At 46.8% G+C, this 25,951-nt stretch overlaps 1 protein-coding gene across 1 annotated transcript in view; it reads left to right on the plus strand.

The window, feature by feature from the left end:
• The window catches only part of LOC146809142 (IgGFc-binding protein-like), a 301,036-nt gene that overhangs the window by 257,761 nt on the left and 17,324 nt on the right, over positions 1-25,951 (plus strand). Inside the window, exon 19 of the mRNA XM_085614831.1 lies at positions 21,649-21,935. Coding sequence (XP_085470957.1) covers positions 21,649-21,935 — 287 coding nt within the window. The remainder of the gene's footprint in view (positions 1-21,648; positions 21,936-25,951) is intronic.

Below are 25,951 nucleotides of genomic sequence, written 5' to 3' on the forward strand. Positions count from 1 at the left end.
GGAATTTGGGGCACTCTGTGGAATGTTGGCTAGGATGCGGAAATCCAGGGATTCTTTTGCATCTCTTATGGCACTGACGAAACTTACCAGATGCTGGGACCAAATCCTTTCTGGCATCATCACCGCTTTTCATACCTCTATCTCTAGGTTTCTGTGATACACTATCATAGGACTCCTGAACCCTCAGACTTATTCCCTATGTTCCAACCGGGGTAGACAAATGGCGCTAGCCTTGGGCGCTGCTCACCAAGTGATACTGTCCCTTTGGGGAACGAATAGAATTCCTTACCATACTTCTTGGATACACAAACTATGGTTTATCCTGGGGATGGAGAAACTGTCCTTAGAATTGGACCCCAAATCTACTTACTATGCAGACAGATGGGCCCTCTTCATCCAAATGTTATCCTCTGAATTTAGAGAAGTGACATGCCCCTCCTACCTGCGATTACTTCATCTGGTTCCTCTGGTTCCTCATAGCCAAGAAATACTTAGTACGGAGGAGCAGGGTTGGGTGGGGAATGGTTATGGGATGTTTAGTTTAATACAGTTTTTATGTTATTCTTGCCTGAATAACTCTGCTGGACCAAGTGTTGTAGGCAATCTTCCGATTTCATCGGATCATATTTTATTCTGCTGCTGGCCACTGGTTGTAGGTGAATAGCTGTGTACTACATTCACTAAGCTCAATAAACAGAATGGTTCCATAAAAGGGGATGTAGTCTATCGGCTAGGGCAGTCGACCTCAAATCGGGGGAACCAGGTTCGAGTGTCGGCAAGGACGCTCAACATCCTGTGATTCTGGGCAAATCACGTAATCTCCCTGTGCCTAACAAAAACAAAATTGAATGTGTCCTTATGTAACGCAACTGGTGCTCATGTAAAGCGCTCTGATACCCAATATCTCGGGTCAAGTTTGTGCTACATAAACCCCCAATCAAAAAAAAAACTCTACTTTTCTCAGTTCATTAATACTGGTTGTGTGCTGGATAAACACTTTATGAATTGTCTACAAGTTAAGCCTGACTGCTTTGTGCCAAGCTATCAGAGGGTTAAGCACAGGTTAATTTAGTAACTTTTGTGTTTCACCCTGCCAGGGATTGTGGCTGTTGCTTGGTTGAACAAGGGTCACCCTGCCCCCACTTAACCAACAACCCAGTTTTTGACATGTTGTCTGTATTGTAGCTGGAGGGGTCCTACTCTTGCGTTTCAGACTGGCATCTTTCTACTGGAGCAGACAAATGGTGATTTGCATATGAGTAGATTTCTAGAGCGGCATAGTAGGGAAGGCAAGAACCCAAATTCTGCTTGAGTAATTACCAGTGGCTAGGATTAATTCATGTACTCCAACCATCACTTTTTTGTCTTACTAAGTGCTCCTGGTGGTGATGCCGGGAACATCAAATTGTGGCTCTGTCTTGTACGATAGAAGTTAGGGAGATGTGCTTGTTTCTGGTGCTGCTCCTCGACACTGATTCTTTGTGTGATGGCAGAGTGTTTTGATGATCTACCTCCTGCATATGTTTTCACCTCCCATAAACACTGGGACAGAGCAGAAAACTGGGCAGGCAAAGTCCTCATGGAAGTACCAACAGTCCACACCAGACTTCTACCCCCAATATTCACTCTGTTGTTTCTTCTTCGCAACTGCCCACCACGTAATCAGTTCCACTCCAAATTGGTAATCATTTTTGGGTTACAGCCAAAACTGAATGGAAATTGCCCCGGATTGACTCACTTCCAGTATTATTTCAAACTGAACCACTCTTCTCTGTGATTGGTTCATGTCTTATTGTTGGTGCCCTCTGTCATTTCACTTCAGGTCAAGAACCAAGAGCTCCTGGAGCATTGAAGAGTGAGCTGCAGACCTAGTGGACTGGGAGTGGGGGGGGTGTGGAGTAAATCAGTTTGATAAAAGGTGATGTGGGAAGGAATGGGTTCGGATAGCCATCCTGAAAACACATAAGAGTTTGGAAGACACACATGATCTTGTTCCACAGATGCTGCTTGTGATCACGCCCATCCATCTTTTTCCTCTGCCTACTTTTTTTCTGTATTCTGGAACTTAGACATGTTTGTATCCCTACAAACCAGAACTACTGTACTCCTTTGACTTTTGGGAATCTCCTGCTGTAGATGGAAAGACATCATGTGCTGTGTTGACTGTCTCTTCCAGTGCGTGCAAATACATTGAGATCTTTGTTATTTTCTTACTGATTCAATTTCCTGACTTTAAATTTACGACACTTTACTCTTAGTGACAAACTTATCTTGAACACTGGATATTGCTCACTTACCTATTCCCATCATTAGTTTTCATTTTTAGGTCGAGCATTCAAGACCTCTTGCATATACTTTAGTAGATACTTATATGTGTATGTACTTGGTGGGCTCTGGAGATCAGCTCTATGACTTGTCTGCTTCCCCTTAGGGACTTTTTTTCCCTGTTCAAATGCCTCTATTTAAATGTCCTGACAGAAAATGACCAGCAGAGGTCAGTAAAATACCAGAATTACTGTCTACTGGAGGACTTTTTTCTGGCAACTGCCTCTATTTAACTTTCTTGATAGAAAACGACCAGCAGAGGTCAGTAAAATACTAGAATCACTTTAGCATTCTATAGATTCTAGTCTATAGAAATTGTCTTCCACGAGCACCCGTAAACACTAATATTTTTTTCATATCTTGTATTTTCAGTGATATGACCACCGAAGGCCCTGATTTTATATTAAAAACAGAGCTTTGGACTATACCATTTCCCACTGGAAGGCAATATTTCCCCCCATGTGTTCCCATGCCTGGCGTGTCACGCCGTTTGGTGCTTACTTTCCCTCCATGATAAAGAACAGTAGATGTTTCAGCACCCAGGCTAATGTGCTGCATAGCTGAATACATATAATGTCCCAAAGGCGAGACCGATTGCATTGTTTTTTTTGCTTCCACTGTTTCTCTCATCAACGGCAATCAGAGATACTCTCTATTTGCCGCTGATGATAATGTTTTACCTTATAGTGGGCGGCGGGGGAGGAGCGCCTGCACTGCCACTGCCAAGGACGCATCTCTTCAATTTATGTAATGCCTATACTGCCTGTGTGTGTGTGTGTGTGTGCATGTGTGTGAACATTTATTTGATTCTACTGCCTATCCTGCAGCACATTTGTATGTAAGAAAGCTGCCATTTCTATGAATTATCTGTTCTACTTTGCTTAGCAACTTCCTTTACTCTCATTGAAAATCATCAAGCAGTGCAGGGAGACCCTCCTACCATCGTTGCTAGAAATAATGAATCTTGCCATCAGAGACGGCATCTTCCCTCTGGAGTGGAAGAAGGCAGTAGTGAAACCCCTGTTAAAGAAGGCCTCTCTCGATCCGGAGGTCTTAAAAAATTTCCGTCCTATTTCGCTGCTTCCGGCTCCAGCGAAGATGCTTGAGGCACATCTTAACAAGCATCTCGCTGTCTTTGTGGAGAGCTCTGGCTGCCTGGACTCCTCCCAGCATGGATTCAGGAGGGAACACAGTACCGAGTCAGCCCTCACCATCGTGCTTGATAAAATCCGCACGACAGTCGATGGGGGCCAGACCACCCTCCTGGTCCTACTAGATCTAACTGCGGCCTTCGATACCCTCTCCCCCTCAGTACTTACATCGCGCCTGAGGGATGTGGGGGTGAAGGACGCAGCCCTAGATCTACTGACTTCTTTCCTTGATGGGAGGGAACAAAGAGTCAAGCTGGGGGAGTTCCTATCTCCATCCCGACTTGTGCTATGTGGGGTCCCCCAAGGGTCGGCGCTTAGCCCGACCCTATTCAACATCTACGTGACCCCACTAGCCAGACTAATAAGAACTTTCGGGATGGAGGTAGTTTCTTATGCAGATGACACCCAAATACTCGTCTCTCTCTCCCATTCAGATGTGCAAACCGCCTCCAAGTTTAGATCTTGTATGGAGGCGGTTGGTCATTGGATGATTCAGAACTCTCTTAAACTGAATGGGGAGAAGACTGAGGTGATGGTGTTTGGAGGGAAAGAAAACATCTGGTCAGCCAATTGGTGGCCTGACTCGCTGGGAAAGTGTCCTTCCCCCACTACATCTGCTAAGAATCTCGGGGTGATGATAGACCCTGCCCTTGACATGAACAAACAGGTGAGTAGAACCATCTCCACCTGCTGGGGCTTGATCTACACTCTTCGAAGGATTAGGAAATACTTTTCCTTGCAGTCCAGAAAGCAAATAGCTGTCGCACTCATTGGTTCACGCTTAGACTACTGTAATGCGCTGTATGCGGGGCTAAACAGGAGCCTCCTGCAGCGCTTACAGGTAGTTCAAAATGCCACAGCTAGATTTGTTCTGGATATTCCCAGACGCTCTTCGGCCACGACGGCCAGGAAAACGCTGCATTGGCTACCGGTAGAACATCGAATACGGTTCAAAGTCTTATGCATGACATATAGAGCCATTGCAAAAAACAGCGACTCGGGAGTTGGTTCCATCATCTCTCACTACACTCCTGGAAGGAACTTGCGTTCCTCCGGGAAATCGCTTCTGACAGCTCCCCGCATACGAAGAGCTAAGTGGGGTGGCAGGGCCTTTTCCACTCTGGCCCCCAAATGGTGGAATGACCTTCCTCTGGACCTCAGATCCCTACCCTCCCTACAGAAATTCCGTAGTGCCCTCAAAACTTGCCTCTTTCGGCAAGCATATATGTAAGGATGTTTGCTTCAATTCTGATCGTATTGTTAGGCGCCTTGATACCTGCGGGTTATTGTTTTGCGCGTTATAAATTTTTATCAATCAATCAATCAATCTGTGGTCTGCTCTGTACCTGTTCTTTGAATATGAAGAAGCATATACTGCTTTTGCTCATAATCAGCGGTGGCTCCTCTGTTTGAGCGGAGGAGCGTCACATCACTGAAATGCCCCAGGAGAGAAAAATAAAATGGTAATGAAGTTAATTCATTACCACTTTTTTTTCTTCACCCCGTCCCAAACAGAGCGTTAGGATGGGTACAGGGCTGCTGCTGACTGGCAAGAGCAGATCGAGCAGGGTACTTTCAGTTTAAAGTGTGCATGTCTTTTTGGCCGGCCATCTTGCGCTAGCCAGCCACACATGCGTATTTTAAACCTCTCTAACACAGCTGTCTAATGCAGCTGTCTTAAGACAGCTGGGTTAAAGAAAGTCAATGCCTTCATAGCTCTGTGAAAAGCCAAGTGAGGCTGCTCCCACCAATTCTAGCACTGCTCTCATGTTGGTGAGAGCAGTGCTAGGATTGGTTTAGGAGTTTAGAGCCTGCCTCAAGGAGGGAAGACTATTGAGGAGGAAGTTGAGAAGTGTTCGCAAGTAAGTACTTTTAATTTCTTTTCTTTTTTTTCAATGTCCAACCCGCCCTACCACCCTCAGGACATGCCACCCACCACTGGTGTTTCTTTTGTGTGTATGCAGGCAAATTGCAGGATTGCAGCTGATCCTGTACGAGTTACATGTGAAAGCAGTTCTTAATTTCCCGTGCTCTGCACCTTAATTCCCTGCAATTGGGTTTATGACAGTCTGCCACATGGTGGCGCTGTCTGGCTAATTTGGGTATCAGCACAACACAGCTGCTTATTAGTTCAGTTTACATTTACAATGACTAATACCGACCTCCCAAGTAATTCTTATAGCTTTGGGAGCCAGTAATAGTATGAGTTGTCACACTTGTAGGAGTGTGATGTTAATAGCTGTGTTTGTACTGTTATTGGCAGCTGGCGGGGGTAATGTGTGGTGCAAGCTGCAGTGGCCTCCCGAGGAGAGCTCCTGCACTTATTCTTTTACAAATTAAGCACTGTAAAGAAAAGTTTGAACAGCAGCTACCAGTGCCAGACTTGTTCCAATTGAGGAAAATATATACAGCTACTTACGGGGTCTGACTGGCCTTTACGTCACTCTGGCAGTGCCTGAAGGGCTGGTCTGAAAAGTAAAAGTGTGGACCTGTTTCTTTGCTGTTTGTGGACCTGTTTTATTGTCATATGGGCTGTTTTACCGCTGATGTCCCTTAAATTACCACAAACATTGCCTGCAAGAACACATTAATTCGGACATACCTCACAAAATGCCTCTATAGCTCGGTATTACAGGTTAAAAATAGTCCCAATTTGGAAATGTGGGCCACATTTTAGCTATTTGATTTGCTAATGGGGGACCACTTTTATTTTTAAGTTTTCTGTCCCAGCCAGACCCTGATACTTTATATACTTTATATGCTGTGTATTTACCATGCTGATTCAATGCAAGCAAATCTCATAGACTTCCTTTTTTCAGGGTATATCTTTTGTGTTGGGAAAACTTGCATAGCTTATGCTGTACAGCACTTAATGAGTGAACAGAGGAAGAGTTGTCAGTGCTATATCAATTGTGAATGTAAGGGAAGGTTTCTCTTCTGCTACCAAAATGTCTCTGATGTATGCCATTCATGTACTCAAACTTCCACCAAGCTATCTCATTCACACACTCGCCTATTCAAAAAAGCACACAAGCAAGCTTACTGCTAAGTCGAGCATCCAGTGATGTGCAAAGACTGCTCAAATCGTGGAATGAATTGCGGACCCGATCAGAAATACTAACCGAAGGGAGCCTGTGCAATCTCATGATTTGTGGAATGAACAACATGACCAGGGCTTTGCCTGTGGGAATTTCTGTAAGGGTAACAAAATATGCCATCTTGGAAAAAAATTCTACTACTACCCAAATGGCAGTATATAGCCACCATTAGAAATGTATAATATCCATGATGGTATGACAGGGATAGGTGGTATGGGCAAGATTAGTAAATAACCCGATAGGAGGCCTTATTTGGAGAACATGAAGGACAGGTCTGAACATAGTCATGCACATCCTTGGACAAGTTAGGCCATCAAAACCATTGCTAACAGTTTGCTAAAGTGTTTTGGATTCCTGGATGACCCGCTAATGGAGTTTCATGTCAACAGGTCTCATTCCTTCGTGGGAACGTATAAGTTTGAAGAATTCAAAAATGTCAGCGCACAACATATGAAGTATAGGAAAACTGCTATGTAAATAAATGTTGACAAAATTCACTACCAATATAAAACAATTAGTGCGTGCAAACGAGAGAAGGTAGCCAACCTTGAACAAAACACTAGAAAGCAGGTGAAACAACACCTGTATACCGGATGCACAGGTGTGTTAGAAAATGACAACTAATAAACAATGTATACGAAACAGAACAAACTGTCATCATTGGAGAAAAAAAACATTAAGCATCACATATTATGATTAAACAAAAATTGTGCTCTTTTAATTGTTGAGCTATGAACAATCAAGTTACGATACAATGACATTTTTGTTGAACAGAAATAGTGCTAAGGACCTTGAGAGAACATGTAAGTAATAAATCTCAGTTAATTTGAGAAGAAGCATCAACATAACAATTGTGTCACAGAAGAGATTGACGTTACTGTGATCCATGGCCAATTCATTTCGGGATTACCCAGAACCCCTTCTTCAGGGGCCTGTGTTGAAAAAGTTAAAAAAGAAGAAATGCACATAGTTTTGTAACATATAATATATGAAGATGATAAAGTTAGAAAGGGATTCTGGGTAATCCCGAAATGCATTGGCCATGGATCACAGTAACGTCAATCTCTTCTGTGACACAATTGTTATGTTGATGCTTCTTCTCAAATTAACTGAGATTTATTACTTACATGTTCTCTCAAGGTCCTTAGCACTATTTCTGTTCAACAAAAATGTCATTGTATCGTAACTTGATTGTTCATAGCTCAACAATTAAAAGAGCACAATTTTTGTTTAATCATAATATGTGATGCTTAATGTTTTTTTTCTCCAATGATGACAGTTTGTTCTGTTTGGTGTACATTGTTTATTAGTTTTAATTTTCTAACACAGCTGTGCATCCGGTATACAGGTGTTGTTTCACCTGCTTTCTAGTAACATATAAGTTTGAACCATGATAAGAATGCCCATTGTGTACATGATAGTCCTTACCAGCCGCTCAGGAGTTTATTTCTTCTGGATTCAAACTATTCCTGACGTTATCTAAGAAAGAGTACTGGTTGCAAAGACCTATGATGTTTTCTGAGTCTACAATGTTCTGTGGTGCCTGACCCCGAGTGTCTTGATCTGAGTAACCACATCTATATAGGAAATCAGACTTAACCTGTTGAGTGCCCGGTCAATAGGTGATGACGAAATTGAATTCACTAAAAAATGATAAAGACCTATCTTGCCTATGGGTCCAGTCCTTCAGAGACCATAGGAATTGAAGATTTTTATGGTCAGTGTAGATCGCGATGACATGCTGTGCCCTTAATAGGTTGGGTCACCATTCTTAAAAGCGCAATTTAATTGCTAACATCTCTCATTCTGCAACTGTGTAAATTTGTTCCATCGGCAACATCTTTTAGAAGAAAGGCAACTGGATGTATTTGTCCAGTAGTTCTGTCATGCTGCGATAAAATACCTCCCACAGCCAAATGGGAGGCATCGGCATCTAAAAGGTAAGGCTGCGTGGGGTCTGGATGTCTAAGTACAGGGGCTGTGGTGAATCTTTCCTTAAGTAAATTTAAGGCATCATTGGCCTCAAGAGACAACTTCTAAAGTTACCTTCTTTCGTAAAAGTCTAGTGATGGGACTCACAAAGTCAGAAAAGTGTCTGAGAAATCAGTGAGAAAAGTTTAAGAAACCCAAGAAGCTCTGTACTTTCTTAACCGTGGTCGGGGCTGACCAATCTAGAATCGCCTGGACCTTTCTTTTATCCATGGTTACCCATTCTGGAGACAAGATATATGCCAAAAACTTAACGGACTCTGTATGGAATGTAGAACTTGGCAACAAGAGCATGTTCTTAGAGTCATTGCAAGACTTTCCTGACATATTTTCTATGTTTAGTCATGTTTTGTGAATAGAGCACAATGTCATCAATATATAAGACCACACAAACATCCAGCAAATCTCGCAGCACCTCAGTTGAAGTCCTGGAAAGACTCTGGGGGCATTATACAACCCAAAAAGCATGACTTGTTTATTCAAAAACCCGGAACTTAGTTTGCAAAGATGGTTTTACACTTGTCACCTTTTTTGACGCAGACAAGGTGGTAAGCACCAAGCAAATGCATATTAATGTACACAGTGGAGTTCAGCACCTGATCCATCATGTCTGGGATCAGTGCAATGGATACCTATTCTTAACGGTTACCTTGTTTAAGGCCAATTGTCGAGCAAGCCTGCAAATCGCCATCACTCTTTGAAACAAAGATGAGCGCCTATGATGTTGGAGAAGTGGAATGTTGTCTAAAGCATGTCATCTAGGTGTTTCTTAAGGCTCAGAAAGAGCATAACAGCGACTGCAGGGTAGTGCAGTGCCCAGAATCAAGTCAATACGACACTCACATTCCCTATAGGAAGCTGGTTCAAGGACCCCGGTTCTAAGGCTGCGCAAGTCAAGGGATGGGGTGCACCCTGTGCTTATCTATAGCAATTGGTTTTACAGTAATGGGACCCCAAGGTGACAAGGTGGAGGGACCAATCAATGAAAGGGTTATGCAACTGAAGCCAAGGGATCACTAACATAGTGCCAAATGTAGGTGTAAGATCAAAGATTAAAGTCTTTGCATCCCCATTCACAAACAGTATAGATCATGGAATAGTTTGTTAGATGAACTTCCCAGAAGAGAGCTACGAGCCATCCACTGCTCTATCATGCTCTGGTACCTTTTTCCTAACCCTTGGTAAGTGTAAAGAACTGGCCAAGGCTAAGCCGAAGAAATTTCCGGTAGCTCTGGAATCTATCAATCAATCAATCAAGAAATTTGTATAGCGCACTACTCACCCGGAAGGGTCTCAAGGCGCTTGGGGGAGGGGGGCTGCTACTGCTCGAACAGCCAGGTCTTGAGCTGCCTCCTGAAGGCGAGGTGGTCCCGGGTCAGTCGCAGGTGCACGGGCAGGGAGTTCCATGTCTTAGCCGCCAGGTAGGAGAAGGATCTTCCTCCGGCGGTGGTTCTCTGGATGCGAGGGACGACGGCGAGGGCGAGGTTCGCGGATCGTAGCTGGCGGGTGGGCGTGTAGAAGGTCAGTCGGTCGTTGAGGTATCTTGGGCCCAGGTCGTGGAGGGATTTGTGTGCGTGGGTGAGGAGTCTGAACGTGATCCTCTTGTTGACAGGGATCCAGTGCAGGTCTCTTAGGTGGCTCGAGATGTGGCAGCGTCGGGGGACGTCCAGGATGAGTCGGGCAGAGGCGTTCTGGATACGTTGAAGTCGTTTCTGAAGCTTGGCTGTTGTACCGGCGTAGAGGGTGTTTCCGTAGTCTAGTCTGCTGGTGACGAGGGCCTGGGTGACCGTCTTCCTGGTCTCGATCGGGATCCATCGGAAGATCTTGCGGAGCATGCGAAGGTTGTGGAAGCAAGCTGAGGAGACGGCGTTGACTTGTCTGGTCATCGATAGGGAGGAGTCCAGGATGACGCCCAAGTTGCGTGCGTGGTCCGTTGGTTTGGGTGCGGTGCCTAGTGCCGGGGGCCACCAGGAGTCGTCCCATGCGGAGGGCGATGGTCCCAGGATGAGGACTTCTGTCTTGTCCGTGTTCAGCTTCAGGCGGCTGATGTTCATCCAATCGGCGACGTCTTTCATTCCTTCGTGTAGGCTGGCTCTGGCGGTGTCGGGGTCTCTGGTGAGGGAGAGAATCAGTTGGGTGTCGTCGGCGTAGGAAATGATGTTGAGGTTGTGTTGGCGTGCGATGGCAGCGAGGGGTTTCATGTAGACGTTGAAGAGGGTGGGGCTGAGCGATGATCCTTGCGGGACGCCGCAGATGACTTCAGAGCGGAACGGAGGGAGGCGTACTCTCTGTGTTCTGCCGGAGAGGTAGGAGATGATCCATTCCAGGGCATTTCCTTGGATGCCAGTGTCGTTAAGGCGTTGGACTAGGGTGCGGTGGCAGACGGTGTCAAATGCTGCGGAGAGGTCTAGGAGGATGAGTGCCGCTGTTTCGCCGTTGTCGAGCAGGGCTCGGATGTCGTCGGTGGCTGCGATGAGGGCGGTCTCGGTGCTGTGGTTCGCTCTGAATCTGGACTGCGATGGGTCGAGGGATCCGTTCGTCTCGAGGAAGGCGGCTAGTTGCTTGTTGACGATCTTCTCGATGACCTTGGCGGGGAAGGGAAGGAGCGAGATGGGGCGGAAGTTCTTGAGGTCGGTCGGGTCCGCTGTTGGTTTCTTCAGCAGTGCGCTGAGCTCGGCGTGCTTCCAGCTCTCCGGGAAGGTGGCTGTGTCGAAGGAGGTGTTGATGATGTTTCGGAGGTAGGGTGCGATGGTAGCGGCGGCCTTGTTGAAGACATGGTGGGGGCACGGGTCGGTCGGCGATCCGGAGTGGATGGTGTTCATCATGCGTGCCGTGTCTTCGGGGGTCACCTTGGTCCATGTCTGGAGGGTGGCAGCAAGGTGTGTAGGTTCGACCGATGGGTGCGGGGGTGGAGCGCCGAAGCTGATGTGGATGTCGGCGATCTTGCGGTGGAAGTACGAGGCGAGGGAGTCGCAGAGGTCCTGCGAGGGAGTGATGTCGTTGTTGCCGGTGCTGGGGTTGGAGAACTCTTTGACGATGTTGAAGAGCTCCTTGCTGTCATGGGCGTTCTTGTCCAGTCGCTCCTTCAGGGATGTCTTCTTGGTGGTGCGGATGAGCTGGTGGTGTCTCCGGGTGGCGAGTTTGAGGGCGGTCATGTTGTCGGCTGTTTTGTCGAGGAGCCAGGCCTTCTCGAGGGTGCGGCAGGTCTTCTTAGAGTCCTTGAGTTCGTCGGTGAACCAGGGAGCCTTCTTGCTTCTGGGTCTGGTGGATGGGTTCTTCATCGGGGCGAGGTCATCGGCACAGGAGGTCAGCCACTGCGTGAGGTCGAGGGCAGCTGTGTTAGAGTCCGTTGTTCTGCCTGGTGGGTTCTGGCTGAGGGAGGTGGTGAGCTGGTCGACTGTGATCTTGCTCCAGTGTCTGTGGGGAACCTGCTTCGGGTGGTGGTGGATCGTGTTCTTTTGGAAGCTGAAGTGGACGCAGCTGTGGTCAGTCCAGTGAAGTCCGGTGGAGTGGCTGAAGGTGACGTGCTTGCTGGATGAGAAGAGGGGGTCGAGCGTGTGGCCGGCGTAGTGGGTGGGGGTGTTGACCAGTTGCTGGAGTCCGAGGTTGGCGAGGTTGTCCAGCAGGGCGGTGGTGTTGCGGTCGTTGTTGTTCTCCAGGTGGAAGTTGAGGTCTCCTAGGAGGATGTAGTCGGCGGAGTGGAGGGCGTGAGGGCTGATGAAGTCCGTGATGTCTTCGCAGAACTGTGTGCGCGGTCCAGGAGGTCTGTAGATGAGGGTGCCTCTGAGGGTGGTCTTGGGGTCAGTGTGAATCTGGAAGTGCAGGTATTCGGCGGCATTGAGTGTGTCGATGGAGTCAGTCGAGATGCGGATGGTACTTTTGTGTACGATGGCGATGCCCCCTCCGGTCTGGTTGAAGCGATCCTTCCTGATGATCTTGTAGCCGTCCGGGATGGCTATGGCGATGTCGGGGGCTGAGGAGGCGTTCATCCAGGTTTCTGTGAGGAAGGCGATGTCTGGAGATGCGGTGTCGAGGAGGTTCCAGAGTTCCACGGCGTGTCTGTGGACGGAGCGGGTGTTAAGCAGGATGCACTTCAGGTGGTTGCTGTTGTCCGTCTTGGTGGGTGCGGTGCCGGTGCGGAGGCAGGAGAATTTGCAGGATCGGCAGGCGAAGGGTCCATGGGTGTGTCGCGGGGATGCTTGGTGGCACCCGGGGGTTCGGGCGGTGTTGAGTGCGATGAGTGTGGCGGCATCGTAGGTCCTGCGGGGCGGGTGGCGGACGCGGGGGCCAGGGGGTCTGGCGCTGGGCGCGGTCCAGGTGCGGACGGGCGCAGACGGGCTTACCTTTGGCGCACCTTCGGCGCTCAATCGGCGCTCCCGCTGCGCGCGTCCGCTGCGCGGTCGCTGAGGGGGCGTCATAAGTAGGAGCCGGTAGGGAGGGTCAGGCGGGAGGCGGGAGGCGGGATGACCAATGGGCGAGCAGGGGAGGCGGGGCTCCGGGGCAGCGGCGGGAAAAACAAGGAAGTGACCGGGGCAGCGGGGCCGGTGAGACGTGAGGAGCGGGAAGGCGGAAGAAGCGGAAGGCGGACTGTGGGCAGAAGCGGAGGGCTGCGGAGAAGAAGAGGTCAGCGGTATCCGTCAGCGGTCTGGCAGCGGGTGAGGCAGCAGGTGAGGCAGCAGGCAGGCGAGCGGCAGAGCAGCGAGGAAGGAGCGACCGCCTGTGAGGACACAGGGGTCACAGTGAGTGTAGCGACGGGGACCCCTTAAGTAGGAGCCGGTAGGGAGGGTCAGGCGGGAGGCGGGAGGCGGGATGACCAATGGGCGAGCAGGGGAGGCGGGGCTCCGGGGCAGCGGCGGGAAAAACAAGGAAGTGACCGGGGCAGCGGGGCCGGTGAGACGTGAGGAGCGGGAAGGCGGAAGAAGCGGAAGGCGGACTGTGGGCAGAAGCAGAGGGCTGCGGAGAAGAAGAGGTCAGCGGTAGCCGTCAGCGGTCTGGCAGCGGGTAAGGCAGCAGGTGAGGCAGCAAGCAGGCGAGCGGCAGAGCAGCGAGGAAGGAGCGACCGCCTGTGAGGACACAGGGGTCACCTACAAGCATGGGCATGACTTGCTTCTGTTGGGATGACATGACAGAGGTGACTGAAATTGATAGGTGTTGTCGAACCTTAGGTGAAGTACTAGCCAGGTAATGGGGAATCGGTTCAAATGATTGACCCCTGGGCTCTCTAGTTTTCCTGCACCAGGTTTGATGTCAAGACGCGAGTCTTCCTAGTTCCAAAAGGTCTGGCAGAGCATTCTTGTGCAAAATATCCTGCTTTACCACAATACAAACACAGGTTAAATGTATTTCTACATTATTCTTCCTAAGCGGTCACGGGACCATGCATGTCCCCAATCACAAGGGTTCTGAACTGTCCTAACTCTTAGACTTAGGGGGATATTCACAAAGAAACCCTAGAAGGCTAACAACATGCTCAGTCACTTTAGAAATGCAGGGCTGCACCATATTTACAAGAATATGGTGGAGCTCTGCTTTTCCCCCTGTGTTTCCCCCTGCACTAGCGTTACACTTAGCTGCCTAGGGCCAACACAGGCACCCTTGCACTATGGTGCAGGGGTGCCTGCATTAAGGGGAGTGATTGTTCATGTGTTAAATGGCGTTTTGTAAATTCTATGTGTGCTGCTTAATGCAGCACACATGGAAATTGCAAAACGGCATTTTTATTAATGATGGTGTGGAGGAAGGGACACCTTCCTTCACATAAACAATCATTGGTGATATGCTGTTTCCATGTGTGCTGCACAATGCAGCACACATGAAAACAGCAAAAACGAGGAGCAATCAAACATTTTTCCTAGTTGCTCCAAGGTAAGATCAGGTTTTCCATGATCTTAATTTTTCACAGCCTAATATTTACTCTGCCCTTGTAAATATGTAGCAGCATCAAAATCAATGGGTGTGGCGGTGGAACGCCCACAGCAACACCAATTGCTCTCCCCTTTCATGCTATAGCGTGAAAGGGTGTCTTATTTACAAGGCAGTGTTAAGCCACATTAAGTGGCTTAACACTGCCTTGTAAAAAAGGGAAGCCCCGGTTGTGGTGGCAATAGGGGCTTGGAAATATGCTCCTCAGTCTCTTTCCACTCTGACTGCACAACCAGCAGTCTGGGTTTCCCTAAGAACGGGTTTCTTTCCATTTATTTAGCCAACGGTCAAGTCTGACAAATAAATCAATGAACTCAGAACAATCTGAGGGTAAATCTACAATGTGCGCCAGAGAATCCTTTAAGTCATCCCTCAACCCTCTATAAAAGAGGGAAGTTCTTTTTTCCTCAGGTCACTGGGTCTCCTTAACAAATTTACCAAAGGCAGCAATATAAGTAAGGAGATCCTTCTTTCCCTGACTTAGGTTTAACAACTCTTTGTCACTGGACTGGACAAAGGTGTGCTTAGCAAAGGGATGGAACATCATTTCTCTAAACCTTCCAAAATCATGTAAAACTGGGTAGTTTGTTTCAATAAGTAGAATAGCCCAGCTGGCAGCTGTGGCCCCAAGATAGGATATGATAAAGGCAATTCTGCCAGAATCAGAGGGAGAGGCTGCTAGTTTATAAACGAAATGTGAATAGCACTGACTCCAGAAGGCATGAAACTTATTACTATCCCCCAAAACCACCCACTCCATGGTACAATGAGTATTTGTATAGTAAAATAAAAAGAAAAGTAATCAGAGTATGGTGCACGTCCTATACTAAGGAGGACAAGAAAAACTTTTAAAACACCTTAAGGCACTACCAAAAAACCTGAAGCGAGGCTAAAGTTTCATTTTATATGAAGAAAATTGAGGCAACCCAAAATAGCCCTAAAACTCTTTTTAATTTAGTCAAAACCTCTTTGACCCTACCAGTATTGCACCAGTCATCCCCATCTCACAATCCAGCGTGAGGAAATAGCCAATTTTTTGTGTGGAAAAAGGGGCCAATATACAGTCTACCTTTTTGGTGGCAGATCAGTCTGGCTGTACAGGCCCACTCTTAATTGGGAACAGTCTGCTGCATAGGTTTCAGCCCTTGGATGTGTACCATGGAGTCCATTAAATTAGGATTGACATTGGATCCTTGTCTTCTGAAGGTGCTTGGCAGGCTCTTCCATCCTGTTTTGATGCAGTTCACCCAAGCCCTGAGCTCATCTCTGTCGGAGGGCATTGTCCCTAAAGCGTGGAAAATGGCCTTGATCAATCCTGTGTTGAAAAATGAAATCTGGACCCACTTACTTGGTCCAACTATAGACCCTTATCTCTGCTTCCTGTTTTCACAAAAGTGTTGGAGAAACATGTAAACCACAACTTACTGGGTACACAGAACTCAGTAGCCTGTACCACCCCTCTCAACAATCTAAGTTTCAGGCTGGTCGTAGCACCTAATCAGCTCTTCTCTGTGTTGCTTGGTTCCTGAGGTAACAGGTGGATAATGGTGGAGCCGCTGCACTGATTTTGTTTAATCTCAGTGCAGCCCTTGACACTGTAAACCATTCCATTCTCCTCCAAAGACTAGATATAGGAAGCTGGCTCTGTATATACTCTACCAAAGTGAGGTATGGTGTGTGTTTTTGTATACAAATATTCTTATAGTTATTTTATTTCCTAGAATCAAGCAAGCCTGGCACAGCTAGGTTGATGAATACTTTGCAGTAAATATACAGTTTGGAATGCAGTTGTAAATGTACTTTGAAATGGTTACAGTTTGAATTACTGGTAATGTATTACTGTGGAATGCTGTACATATACTTTGCATTGATTTTGCAGTAAAAATTACAGTGTGATCTGCCTAGATTTCACACTGGGACATTTCCTAGAGAAGAGGTAAGTAAAGTCAGTTTTCCATGCAAATCAACTCCACACTTAGAACATTTTTCAGAGAAAAACAGTCAATAGGTTCCTACAGAGAGAAATTATGTTCACGGTTACCAGGTAAGTAACGATCTTTGGAGTTGAGCTTCTGGGGTTAGAACAAGGGTTCCCCCAGTGTTAAGGATGCACTCTCGTTACACCCTCAGCGGCACTAGGGCGGCCAGGTGCAGAGTGCTGAGGCCCAATGTTATCCAATGGAAGAAAGGAGGCCTGCGGTTGGTGGCTGCTGGAAGACAGGCCACTTAGTGTGGGAGCAAAGCTCCTGGACTTTAGCTCAGGGCAAATAGGGAAACAAAGTAGCACCAAAGGTGCACCCTCAGCAGCACTAGGGCGGCCGGGTGCAGTGTGGTGTTTCGACGTCGGGCGCCCTGTTAGTTTCAATGGGGAACATCCGGTTTGCAAAGGCACTGCAGGCTTGGGGACAAAGGTCTTCTGGGTGCGACCACCACCTCGAGAGGTAAGTTGGGAAGTTAGGGGTTGGTTAGACACCATTGGTTTGGGCACACAATGCCGGGGACAGGGGTGCCTTTTGTGGTCGGATCTTCTTACCAGCTCTCGGTCGCGGTTGGGGGGACCTCCTGGATCTAGGCGGCTGGAGACTTGAGGTAGGTCAGGGTCGCCGGATCTCGGGTCAGGATTGCCAGGGTGACCTCCTCGTGATGCTTGCCCACTCGAGCTCGGGCCGTGGTCGGCGGGTGCAGAGTGGGGCAGATCCGCGGTGTCTGGCTGGAGCCAAACGTTGTAGATGAACAAATCCGGTGTTCACGGGAGACAAAGTCTTTGTACTTGAAAGCAGGCAGGTCCTCCGGGGTTTTCGAGGTTGCTGGCTGCAGGACACACCGGGATTTCACAGGAGCAGGTTCGAGGGGGAGACAGGCCAGTAGGGTTGGGGCCAAGTCAGTGTGCGTCATCCTCTTGTTAGCTGCTGCATGGCTGTTCGGTCCTTCTTCTTCTTCTTCTTGTAGTTTCGTCTTGTCTGAGGAAGCAAGGTACGGGGGTGCCCCTAAATACAAGATTTAGGGGTGTTACAGGAAGGGAAAAGGCAGGGACCAATTGGTCCCTTCCCTGGTGTGGGTACACCCCCTATTATGCTACCCTCCAGTGGGAGGGGGGCATGGGCCTGTCCCTGGTTGGCTGAGTCCCCCCATCTTCAAGATGGGCTGGACTGAGATTTGTGCTTCACCTCGCCTCCCCCCCCCGAGGGTTGGAGTTGGCAGAGGTGGGCACACCTCTCTTCCTCATTTGTTTTTCCCGCCGGTTCTCCCACCCAAAGTGGGGGTCAGAAGCAATGGGGACCAGTTACTGAGAGCAGCAAGTGGCCTGGGGAAGCTCACAAAGGTGGCAAGCCTTTCAAGCTTCCCCTTCATGAACCCTGCCCGTCCTGGGGGAGGAGGCTTGGTACCTCATCCCAGGATGTGCATTGTTTCAGGCTTAAGAGAGCAGCAGGCTCTCGACCCAGGGGTCCAGAATCATGTCTGATGGTGGCAGCTGAAAGCAGCCACTCAGCCTGGACACTAGTAGTGAGTTTGTTTTCAGGTTGCAGCTCTAAGATGCCCTCTGTGTGCAATTTATATTAAATCCCTCACTGACATCAGTGTGGGTTTAATGTGCTGAGAAGTTTGTAACCAAACTTCTCAGTTTTAAGTGTAGCCATTATGGTGCTGTGGAGTTCGTAATGACAAACTCCCAGCACCATATACTCTTAATGGCAGCACTGCACTTACAATGTCTAAGAATGGACTTAGACACTGTAGGGGTACAGGGCTCAAGCACTTGTACCCTCACCTCTGGTATGGTGCACCCAGTTAGAGGGCTGACTGATCTATGCCAGAGCAGTGGGTTGTAGGCATGGTACACAGGGATGTGTGCCATGTCGACTCTTCACTTTGTTCTACACCAAGATACACAGCCTGCAAAGGCAGTGTGTGGGTGGAGGGGTACAGGAACTCTAGGGGTGGCACAATAAGTGATGCTGCCCTTAAAGGCCTTCTCTGGTCACAGTGCTCTGGGTACCTGTGGTACCATTTATCAGGGGGTGAGCTGTGGCCAGAGATGCCAATTGGGTTTAGGCTTCAATGCAGTTTTAGGGAAAGAAAATAGGACCTGGGTACCTAATTAGCAGGGGCCCAGGGCACACTCAGTCAAAGTACATCAGCAATTCAGCAAATAGTGGGGGCAACCATGCAGAAAGAGGGCACTTTCTCACACTAGAGGCCCTGGGAATTAAAGATATGGCCCTGTCCTGGTTAAAATCTTTTGTGCAGCACCGAACCTTTCAGGTGCACACTACCCAACACAGGTCAAAAACCCACTCTTGATGTCAGGTGTACCTCAGGGATCCATTTTGAGTCCCTTGCTCTTCAACCTTTATGAACATCTATTAGATGAGACAGTAGAAAACTGTGCCCGCACTCTTTTTTTGTATGCAGATGATACACAAAATATGGTATTTCTGTCATCTCAGAACAATCAGAGGCCCTTAACTCTTGTCTCTCTCAAGTCTCACTATGGATGTGTGCTAACTGAAACTGAACAGAGACAAGCTGGAGGTCTTGTTAGTGGGTAATCTCTCCAATCCTTGGGGAACTCAGATGTGGCCCACACCTATGGGCCTCCCAACCCCCGAGCCCCATGCCAGTAGTGAAGAACTTAAGAATGTGGTGAGATGACAAACTTACCATGAGCCAACAGATTAATATGGTGGCAGCTACATGCTTTAGGATCTTGAAATGGATCTGAAAGAACCTTCAATGTCTCTATATGTCTGCCCAGAGAACTGTAGTCCTAACCCCGGTTATTTCTAGGCTAGACAATGGGAATATTATATGCCTCCAAATTGTGCAAAATGCAGCTGCATGCCTCTTGCTTCACTCTCCTAAGTTTACCTCCACTGCCAATATGCTAAGGAACTTAATGTAGATGCCCACTGAAGGGCAGGTGCATTTGAAGGCATTGTGTTATATGAACAAATGCCTGACAAACACTGGTCTTCATTACCTTAAACCTTTGGTTTCTCAGTGTGTTTGTTGTGCTCTAGCCATCTCAGTATGGCTGTAATTCCGAAAATTAGGAAATCTCATCAAGGAGGCAGAGTGTTCTCCTTTCTGGGACCAAAACTTTGAAATGAGCCACACTGAGAGAATGTTGCTCACTCTCCCTGTTTGTCAAATTGTTAAAACCTTGGCTGTTCTCATCCTCTGATCCTTCCTAATGGCTTTATATTTCTGAGATTGTTCCTGGATCAACCCACTTCTGTATTGAGCTGAGTGCCGGGAAATCTTTAATTAGGCATCCATGCTCTTTACAAAAAATGTGTAGTAATAATAATGATAAAAAACATTGAGGTGGGGCCAAAGACACTGGTACTGGAGTAGTCACCGTGACATGAGCAGGATTAGCATTTCCGTTAGCGGAAGCTTTTGCTTGAATTCTCAAAGTGTGAGGGCTGCAAGGCAGGACCTGCACTATTGGGAACCCCCTGCCCCTCCCTCAAAGAACCATGGTAGGTGGTGAGGGCGGCATCGAACCAGTTCATCCTTAAGCAATACATTTTCCTGTTGCATGGACTCAACTTCATGCTGTACATCTCCCAAGTCCCTTGCTAGATCTGAAACACTCGGGTGTCCTCAGACAGGGCCTGCGCCATGTCCTGGTTGTACAACTTGTCGTCCATATCGTTGGCACAATCGGACCTTGTGAGGCTTGGTCTTCTCTCATGCACTCACCTGATTCCAACTGCAAAGACAATTATGGAACTAATGCTGGACCTGCTATCCTCAAAGGGATGGCCCCATTCAAGGAATCACTTCTCTCTAAACAAAGAGCAGCCCTTGGGAGAAGAGGGGTTGGGACAAAATAAGTAAAGAGAGACTTGCTCTACTGATTCCAGTCAGCAACTGTGTGGCACTTCATTAAATGGAGACCATCTGATTCTGCTAGGTAGATGTGGACAGGAGCATGACCTCTGATTTTGCATAGACGCAATGCACTGAAAACAACAGGAAGAGGTAATTGCCATCAATACACTACATGACTCTCAAACAATGAATTTGCAATAATGTCTGTAACCTCCGCTCAGCCGACTTCACCCTGGCTGAAATCCCATGCATCTGGAGAGCCAGAATGGGAGGAAGCGCCTTCTCCTACATCACGGCCAAGACCTGGAACAAACTCTCCCTCAACATCAGACGAACCCCAACACTGCAAGCATTCAGGAAGAGCCTCAAGACCTGGCTTTTCTGGATGATGCAGAGCTGCCCGATATCCCCTGTCAGAGCCTTGAGACCCTCACAGGTGAGTAGTGTGCTTCACGAATCCCTGATTGATTGATTGATTGATTGATTGATTGATTGATTGATTGATTGATTGATTGATAAGTAGTACATATGAGTTTTCTTGTTAGTGCGCTGTTGTTGACCAAAGAAATATGGTTTCAAGTATGAATTAACTTTATACCAAATATATAATATTCAATCTGTCGATGCACTGTATTGTAGTTGTTAATCTTGTATAATAACAGATGTTCAAAACATTTTATGCACTAATGACTCAACCTTAGGTAAAGATTTATCAATGTTTTCTTTGTGAAAATGACAGCCCTGATATAGCACATTTTTTGTGAAAGACATGTTGGCTCTTGAATTTTTGTGCAGTGAATTGGAGATCAGATACAGGGAGTAAATTAAACTGTTCCTTTGGAGAAATACAAGGACTAAATCCTATTTGTGATAAAGCTAATTTGGTAGTGTATAAATGAGCTTTGGAGACCCTTTCAAAAGATATTGATTCCAATTGGCTTGATATAGTCTCTGAATCTGTACAAATGCTTGTGTCTACATGGAAGCTAATGACCTCATAACTCCCTCAGGCGCTATATGAAGTTCTACATAGCTCATCTTTGAAGAACCGTAAAGTCTGATTGTGGGCGAGTAGGCTTCTTCACAACTGAGTGAAGTAAAAGCATAACTTCTGTCTTCACTTATGGACTAAAAGCCTCCTCTCCTAGAAATGTAAAATCTCATGTTCCACTAACTGTCTCTTATCTATTTCTAGATTTTCCTTTATGTTGTTCAAGAAGTGCAAGCACAAGCAGACACTCCCATTCTTAAATGCACTAAGCTTTAGATGCTTCATCGAGGTCTATCTGCTGCAAACTAACAGAATCCTTTCATTATTTCAGCTGAATGGACGAGAGGTCAGCTTCCCAGCACAAATATCAGAACTCTTGTCGATTGACATTAACGACATTGCTGTGGTGCTTAAATTTGCATCAAAGATCACAATTCAGTTCAGCACAAGTGGGTCAGTCACAGTGACAGTCACTCCAGATATGGCTAACAGCTTGTGTGGAGCATGTGGAAACTTCAATGGAGACAAATTTGATGATTTGAAGCTTGCAAATGGAAATATAGCCAGTGCAGTTACAGATGCGATAATTTCCTGGAAGGCGGAAGACCTAACACCATGGTAAGTCCCACCCTAAAGTGATTTGTGTCATGAAAGTCATGAATTTATTATATAAATGTATTTCTTAAAATTTGGCTTAGTATTTTGAAGAATGGAGCACTTGCCTGTCTGTAAAATAGTGAGGATTAGATGAGATGTTATATGTGTGTAGTGTAGTGTATGTATGTAAATGTATCAGTTTGTGCGTGAGTGTGTGTGTGCATGTGAGCTCAAAGGTGCAAGACAAAGACCCACAAAGGTAACCTCTCTAATCTGTGTCATGAAAAAGGAGCATGGGATATCCTATTCCACATGTCCTGATCAAACTTCAACTTGAGATCCAATGGATCCACAGTAAATGAAAGGCCCAAGAAAGGGGTAGTGAGTTAAGCTTCCTACGTTCGATGAGTAAGTTAGCCTACTGTACTCTCGGGGCATATTTATGAGAGACTTGCATTGCGTTTGCACCACACAATGTGGAACATGCATGACGCAAACCTGTAAGTCAGATTTATGAAGCCACGCAGAAGCCAATTTGTGTGGCTCTGAGTGGATTCATAAATCTGGAGTATCTCAAAGCAGCACAAATCCCCATGCAACTCTACACGGATTTGGATGCATTCCCATATTTTCAAGAACTTTTAATCCTGAGAATGCATCTAAATCTTACACCTTCCAGGGGAGGAGTAATGAGGGAAAATATCTCTATTTCTCCTCGTTTCTTCCTCTTTCTATGTGTGCTGCATTCTGCAGTACACATAGAAAGAATATGCCTCTCAGGATTGTTTCATGCAGGAAGGTCACATTTCTGCACAAGAAAATCCTGCATGCAGTGCAGGCACCCTTGCACCACAGTGCATGCGTTGGCGCTAGGCAGCCCATTGTGCATCAGTGCATAAGCAAGGACACAAATGTACTGTACTGACTTAAATACAGGGCATTCCTGCACTTTTCCTGTCATGCAATGCAGCGCAGCGAGGTGGCTTGCTCTGCTGCACTGTGTGAAATGTTCACAAGTCTTCCCCTGAGTCCTCTCATTTTTTTCTTGCACTATAAAACTCACATTACACTTTAGGCGGCAGCGTCAGTGTGGTTACTATTTGGACTGAGTTTGAAAAGGAAAGGCATTTTTATTTTCTTAATTACTTTAGTGCTGTTTGATGAAACAACTCAAAACATATAAACAAAATCCACTTTGATTCCTTAAGGGAAGGTTTTGCACTGATACTGCAGGATTAAAGAAAAAGGAGGGTTCTGAAAACGCTTATAGGAACGATTACTCACTGATACAGAAAAAACAGCTGAATGAAATTACACCAAGCGTGCCGCAAATTGAGATGCTTACTCAAGGATTGTGCTTTTGTAGGTTTGCTGGAAATTTATTCTGTAGTTTTCCAGAAATTAGAGTTTAAAGAGGGAGTCGGCTTGGACATGAAGGTCTTTACCCTTAGATAAAAAGTTAGAAATGTATTGACAGTTTTGGATGTGAGGATCCCTCGAAAATCCAAAATAAAAAAATATCCAAGTCCTATTGGCTGAGGGAGCTTTTCACCTGTCGGTCATTTTAGATCTATGGGTCAAACGTTGGTTGCACTGATCCTAAAGAATTTGATTGGCTGCCCAAAACATGAGAAACAAATGATGCAAACACTTTTATGGGACTCAAGGACTCAGTCCCTAGGCCTATGTGGGGGCCCCCTTCTATGTTGAAAAGTAAAATAATTTACATTTTGCCTGGTTATCTGTGGATTAAGAGATTGGATTCATAGATCCTAACAGATCCTAGCAAAGTACTCTACTGTAGATTAGAGAATCCTGTTTTAGATCCATGGATCCAAAAAAATTAAAACAAAAAAAGAAAATGTAAAAGATCCTGTGGCAACCCACCATTGTGCAGGCCTTGTGCACAGGGGTTGGCTGCTGGTAGACTATCACCCAGAAACTCTTCTGCCAGGAACAAGCTTACTGGCAACAAGGGGCCCAGCTACAGAGGGGCTGGATTTTCCCATTCCTTCACACTCCACCGCTAGCTTTCCAAAATCACAAGGCCCGAATTTTAAGGGGATGGGTACACCCACCGCTGGAAACTGTTGTAGGGTGCACATTTCACAGACACTGTGGGCCCATTTGTAGGGGGCAGGAAACGTTACTGAAGTGTAAAAGCTTCCTGGACTCAGGGGGCCTCCTGCTGCTGCGGTACTCATGTCCCCAGAAACTCTGCCCCTGGGTCCAGGCTTCTGGGACTCAAAAAACCCCTGCTGCTGAGGGACTCATCTGCCTCCCAAAATTCGGCCATTGGTTGCAATCTTCTTGGACTCAAGGTCTTGACTGCAGCAGCACTGGAGGCACTGCCCCCAGAAACGTTGCTTCCAGACTCAAGGATCCCAGCTGCAGGGGACTAGTGTTGCTCAGATTTGAATTCTTTAAAAAACAGAAGACAAGAGGCATTTGGCAAAACAGGAACTGTTCCATTTTATTAAATAATTCATCTGGGATAAACTTACAGGCACAAGGTCGGAGGAATGTCCAAAGGGGCTACCCCTTGGGACATGTAAAGCCTATCTGCACCTACCACATGTGGGATCAGTGAGCAAATGTAACATGACCAGGCTGATTCTTGGGAGCCACTGAGGTCATATGTATTTACCAGGTGTTATGTAAGAGGGAGCTTTGCAGTGCATGCGGGATGCTCGTTTTTGGTTTAGGGTAATTATAGGTGACATACAAAAGATCCCGACGAGGGTGCTGTATTTCCCTATTAGTGACTCTCTTTTGACTCAGCAGTTCCTCAATAATATGTAAGTGTGGAATTACTCGTAGAAAGAGTGTACATGTGCACAGAAATATAAATACTTTTTGTTGCAATATGGTCATTCGCTGTCTGATTCCCTTCGAAGCCTTCTATGCTCTTCTGTTTTCTGTGTTTCTTCTACCCAATTGTAAAATGTTTGCGGTATTTACTTCATGGTTATCATGGCCATGAGATTGAGCAACTAATTGAGGGACCATTGCACCCATCCGAGTATTAGGCAGGCTGTGGGTTATTCCTCCTTCTATTGGTGTTAGTTCAGAAATCGTCCTTTTCCTCTTTCGTTATTAGTGAACATTGACGACACGTAGTGTTGGTGAACTTTGGTTGTCTTCTCTGTTACCTGGTTTTGAAAGAACTTCATTGATAGTTAACTTGGAGACAATTACACATGCTCTGTAATTAATGGTTTTCAGAGTCCCTGTAATTTTACCATAGGGGTCTGATCTCCATGCTCCACTTGTCGTGATCTAGTGAGGCACCGGAAAGTGAGTCCTGCTAGGTATGTTTTAGTATTTTCAGCACGTAAGAGTGATTCTTAGTTTATCTAGATAGATCAAATCGTTTTATAAGCCATTGAACTCCCCTCCACTCCTATCTGGATGCTTAGATAGGTGCTAAGTATTTTTGTGGGTTGGTCTCCTGACCTTAGGGTGTGATGAAATTGTGCCCTTGAGTAAGAGTCTTATGGTGATGCTAGCTTTTGATATAGGCACTTTACCTGGTGGCTAAGCGTCCGTTTGCTGTACGGCCCCTTCCAGTAGTAATATTTCCCGGCTGGGGCTACATCTTTTCATACTACCCTCAATTGAGTTTTTCATACCCCACTTAGTTTAGTACTGCTATAGGCGAGTGAAACATGTGGGAAGAGGGGGCATATAGCTGCCGGTGTGGCTAACGTCTGCCACATGCCCTGAGCATGTTTTGGTGCACGTGCACCTCTTTGTTCCAGTCATGTGGTGTTGAATGTGTCGTGGCCCTCCCTCGTGGCTTTCAGGTACCTTGGGCTATTCTTGACCCCACCTATGTATCTGGACTAGCTTTGGGCTTTTTTCTTTAGTGTTGGGCATTTCTCTGCATCCCGTGTGATCTATGGTTCAACTTGTCTTGCGGGAAAGAACGTTGGGGCTGCTCCGTGGCTTTCTTTTCTACCATGTGGGCTGCCTCATGGCATCCGAGGTTGGGACCAACAGCTTTTTCCTGTATGGTGTCAGGTTGCAGCACTGTT

The sequence above is a fragment of the Triturus cristatus genome, chromosome 7, assembly GCF_964204655.1.
Source record: "Triturus cristatus chromosome 7, aTriCri1.1, whole genome shotgun sequence".
Taxonomy (NCBI): Eukaryota; Metazoa; Chordata; class Amphibia; order Caudata; family Salamandridae; genus Triturus; species Triturus cristatus.